Source organism: Conger conger, chromosome 6 (assembly GCF_963514075.1).
Source record: "Conger conger chromosome 6, fConCon1.1, whole genome shotgun sequence".
Taxonomy (NCBI): Eukaryota; Metazoa; Chordata; class Actinopteri; order Anguilliformes; family Congridae; genus Conger; species Conger conger.
In genome coordinates, this window is record NC_083765.1 from 57,114,126 (window position 1) to 57,119,125 (window position 5,000).

At 43.2% G+C, this 5,000-nt stretch overlaps 1 protein-coding gene across 2 annotated transcripts in view; it reads left to right on the forward strand.

Moving 5' to 3' along the window:
• LOC133130530 (protein kinase C-binding protein NELL1-like) overlaps positions 1-5,000 on the forward strand; it is a 204,051-nt gene that overhangs the window by 191,511 nt on the left and 7,540 nt on the right. For both annotated transcript variants that reach the window (XM_061245181.1, XM_061245182.1), the window contains exon 18: positions 1,650-1,826. In XM_061245181.1, coding sequence (XP_061101165.1) covers positions 1,650-1,826 — 177 coding nt within the window. The remainder of the gene's footprint in view (positions 1-1,649; positions 1,827-5,000) is intronic.

Below are 5,000 nucleotides of genomic sequence, written 5' to 3' on the forward strand. Positions count from 1 at the left end.
TCTCTCTCTCCGTGGGACTCCTCCGTCGCTGCAGTTGCTCCGAGCCCCGATCACAAATCAATTGAGATCACAGGCAAATCTGTCAAGGCTGGCATCAGGATGCAGGGTACACTGCGCTCTTCTGAGACCGCGATGAACCCTGTCTCCCTCAAAGCTGCAGACTGCAACCTGCGACTTCTCCTTTTTTTTTTATCTCCAGCTGAATATCTTAACGGCCCCGAAGGCACTGCACAGTATCACTTTCTCATAAATCTACCTGCAACATTTCCAGGTGCAAATAAGGTCTGAAATATTTATGCCGCAAGTCTGTGTAATAATTTCATTAAATTTTTTTTCTCTCAGATACTCATAAATTTCCATATATTTTCTGATAGTAAGATCATTATGCAGGGTTCACCTTGTATTCATCTCTGTCCTGAAATTCCATTAAAAAGTTCTATCATTGGAAGAGACATATTTGTTACCGCAGACATAAATATTTCCTTGCGATTATAATAACTAGTAACATGGCATAAGCCGTATTATATTACTTTGCATGGGTATCACAGGTTATATTTTTCAAATAAATATTACATGTGCTGATTAACCTATCATGAAACTATTAGAGGTTTAATGGTTCATGTCTTTGATCAGAATCACTATGAATCCACTGCAGCTGTGGGGCAGCGTTTACCTGCTCGTATGTAAATCAACCAGAGCTGCACTCACAGCAACCAATTCTGCAAGTTCAACAGATATGTACAAATCAAACTGTGATAGGGCGCCCTTTAGCCTAGTGGCTAAGGTCCATCACTGGGACCAGGAATGTTGGTGGTTCAAGTCCCGGTGTAGCCACGATAAGATCCGAACAGCCGTTGGGCCCTTGAGCAAGGCCCTTAACCCTGCTTTGCTCCAGGGGGGGATTGTCCCCCTGCTTAGTCTAATCAACTGTACGGTAATTCGCTTTAAAGCATCAGCTAAATAACATTGAGGTTGAAACCGGTCATGTCAGTTATTGCCAGGTGTGTTGACAAATGACATCAATGATTAAACACTGATGTAAAATCTTATAACAAGGCATGAAAACCTTCACCTTAACTTAAAAAGTTAACAATACAAGTTAAATACACTTCCTGCACACATAAGAAACTGCAACAATCATTAATTTGCAACTCACCTGAAATTGTGGTTAAAAGACCAAATGCTGTTTGTGACCATGCTCTGTAATATCCAAACAGCTTGATATGTGCGCTCTCTTCATGTACTTATTTACAGCTATCCTTGTTCTAATGTGTATTATGTTTGTATTTGTATTGTGTATTTGCTGTTTTTAATGTGATGATGTCAAATGGCTAGGGGGACGTCAAATAAGGAACTCCCGCCAATGAGTGAAAAGGATATTGACTGGAGGGGAATGTCATTATCAGACATGTGTTTGACATACGTTCAATGCGTAAAATTCCCAAAGTGGATGGAAAACTTTGGTGTGAAAATGCACAAGAATTACAATTTTATAATTGTTTTGGAATATTGACTTTCAGACGTGTTCTTATCGTTATGCAAATTTTACTGAATTGAGGAAAAAGTACCCTCCCCCTCTTACTCTCCTCCTCTTGCCCTCTGCCCTCTGCCCTCTGCCCTCTGCCCTCTGCCCTCTGCCCTCTGCCCAGGACGGGAAGGTGCTCTGCCGGAGGCTGCCGTGCGACTGTGCGAGCCGGACCCTGGACCTGTCCTGCTGCCCGGAGTGTGACGCTCAGCCGGCCGGCCAGTGCCTGCACCAGGGCGGACACACGCTCTACAGCAGCGGAGACAGCTGGGTCTACACCTGCCAGACATGCCGCTGCCTGGTCGGTCTTCCGTTCTGATTCCACCCCCGCTGAAACAAACTGCTCACGCTACATTTTGAAACAACTGGGTGCTGGTTGACCAGTTCAGACCAGCTCCCAGCTTAACATGGTTTTGCTGGTTGACCACTTCAGACCAGCTCCAAACTTAACATGGTTTTTCTGGTTGACCAGTTCAGACCAGCTCCAGCTTCACATGATTTGACCAGCTCTAGCTATGTTTTAAAAACAGCTGGTAGCTACTAGCACTAAGTGCTTAACCAGCTCATGCCCAGCTAGACCAGCTTATGACCAGCTTGACTAGCTGAGGGACAGCATATGGCCTTGGCAAGGACGAGGTGGGGTGCACACCGTTTCCGTGGAGAGGACCATGGAGTTCACAAGGGGACTATTACAGCAGAGCTGGCAAGCTTAATGATTTTCTGCAGGCCGAAAAAGTCATGTTAGTTTATCTAACCTGAATAATATTAATTGCCATGGCAGTGACTTTAATGGAATTTCAGGACTAGTGGGTGCTGATAAATGATGAAAAGAGAAAACATCTACTTGAAGACATTGCCATAAAATTGTTAGATATGTTAGTCATGTCATACAGTGCATATCTCATCACTACACCAGAAGATATCAACGGAAAGTGGAAAAAATAAGCAAAGTAGTATTGGTTGTACGTGTAATTACCAAAAGCAGAGTCTGTCCCTGGAATGCCACAACAGTTCAGTCATAAATGTGAACGGCATTTCTTTCCTTCATATGGGAAATGACAGCAGATGTGATCTTGTAATTTAGATAATTATGACAGGTGGATAATAGCAGCTGGCGTGAACACTATGTTTACACAACCCGTGATTAACCCCTGAAGAATCCGTCTGTCTGGAAGTCTTCTGCCTTTGGCTGTAAACAGTTTTCCCTTTTTCAAAAAATGTTTATTTATTATTTTTAATTATGAGCTCAATCAAAATCAAAATGTATTTGCATTCAGCCACCAGGGAAAAGGGTCTTAGATAGTGTTATTATAATTACATTTTGCCCAATTAAAATAAAGCTGTTACACTGTTACACTGTAAAACTCCACGCTAACCCAATGACGGAATTTAGCGGGGGCCAAAGGGGGTTTTGCGTGCTTGTCCTTCTGGCGTTGCTGGGAGAACGTTAGTAGGGTTAATTATTGTCCTCCGTACAAGAACAGAGCACAATTATACTGGGTCCGTTGCCATGGGTCGGACATGGATTGACCTGCCCCATATCCCGCTTACAGCTGGCCAGAAACGGATCAGTACAATTCTTAATATTCTCCGTTCTCAAACGGGGCCGTATTGTACGCTTAGTGGTTACTATAGTTTTACTCGTTTATCTGACTCCATTTAAAATATAATTTATTTTACGATTACACTCGACTCATACCTGCACCGCCATTACTCAATAGATGCTCCCGGGATTAGCATTACTGCTGAAATCTCAGTTCGATGGAGAACTCAGAGGCTGAGGGTCCAGTCAACACAATACATGCAAACCTGCCATGATAGTTGCGAGCCCAGGTCGGGGTAGCATTGTCTGGGCTCCTTAGAGCTAATTTGGCAGGAACCAGCGCCGTAACGCCCATGGGTTCCCTTCGCACCAGATTACAAGAGCCGTGCATCCCCCGACCCTTTAACGGACAGAAACTTACTGGCCACACAGCTTAGAACTATCACAGATGCACCACGCCGCCGATCGGTCGGTCTTTAACCACCATTTCCCCCTGAGTATTCAGTTGTAATTTTGGCTGAAAAGGTACAAGATGAATTAGAGTCATGGAGATCACGCAAGTTACAAGCAAAATAGTTTATTAGCAGAGAGGTAGGTTATTAGCTTTAGAATATCACAATCAATTACAAAATACACAAATTAAGAATAGTGATAGAGTAAATAATCATACCTAGCCTACTTGGACTACACACGAACAAAGAGTATAGAATATGCCATGTATGGGAAGCCGATGACGATGTTCCGTTGCTACACATACATACATACATACCTACATACCAAAGACATGTTGTGTGGGAAGTCGAATACGATCTTCCCGATACTTACATATACATACAATGTGCTGTGTGGGAAGTCAAATACGATCTTCCCAGATTGGTCTGTCTCCCTTGCTTTTATGCCAAATCATACGTTTGGAACCAGGCGGCAGTGCCATAAATCAACCTGGAGGGGTGGTCAAATCTGGAATTTAGACCCCCACCAGGGTGGGGGTTGTTAAGTAGGGAAAATGAGATGATTACCAGGAGAGGACATGCAGGTTTTCCCTTGAGTTACTGAAACTATAGTTAATTAAATTTCCATTTGGTATAAAATCTCATCCGATTCCTTGATTTTATCAGATCACATCCATACCAAACAGATTACCCTTATGTTTTATTATGTTGCAGTTATCATGAAACTTCCCTCCTGATTATCCATTTTACATGCAATTCCTGTTACCATTACATAAGACTTAATGCAATAATACAAGGATCACATGGGCAATGTTTGCAAGGTCTATTTACTATCTTAATAGCAGTTTTGAATATTTAATCTAGGAGAACAGTCACCGGTGTAATGACAGCAGTGCCCAAATGAGGGCACTGTGGCATTGTCCGGAGTCTTCCCCCTTGGAAGTGACCAGGTATGGGGTCACAGGGAGGTCACCAATGTTCGGGAGGATTCTTTTCCCATGACCCAACTGCCCTTGGACCACTCATACATCTTTCTCCCCAACAGGTAGTCTAAACAACATTGAAACCCCAGCTCTCAGGCCCCTTCTAAAATGGCAGCCCTTCCTGACCTTAACCACTATGCTACAGGCCGCTCCATCATATCTATGAATGCTGTAGTTGGGAGTTTTCATGATAACTGCATGATGCTGTAAATATTTATTTGTGCCTCTCATGGTAATATACCTTTTAGATAAACCTGATTTGGGTGAATTAAAGGAAAGGAGACACAACCCCAGATTGCTTGGTTTCTTCTCCTTATCTCCGATAAGGCCTTAGTTCTTGACCCTAAAAGTGAGTCACCCATCTGTAATTTACAGCCAGGCCCACCAGGCGGCGGGCTAAAACACATGGCTTCTACAGAGACAGCTTTTGCCCAGTTTCCCCTCAGCTCCTGAATGGTTATGCTATAAAAGGTAGACTGTTACAAAAACTAGACCAT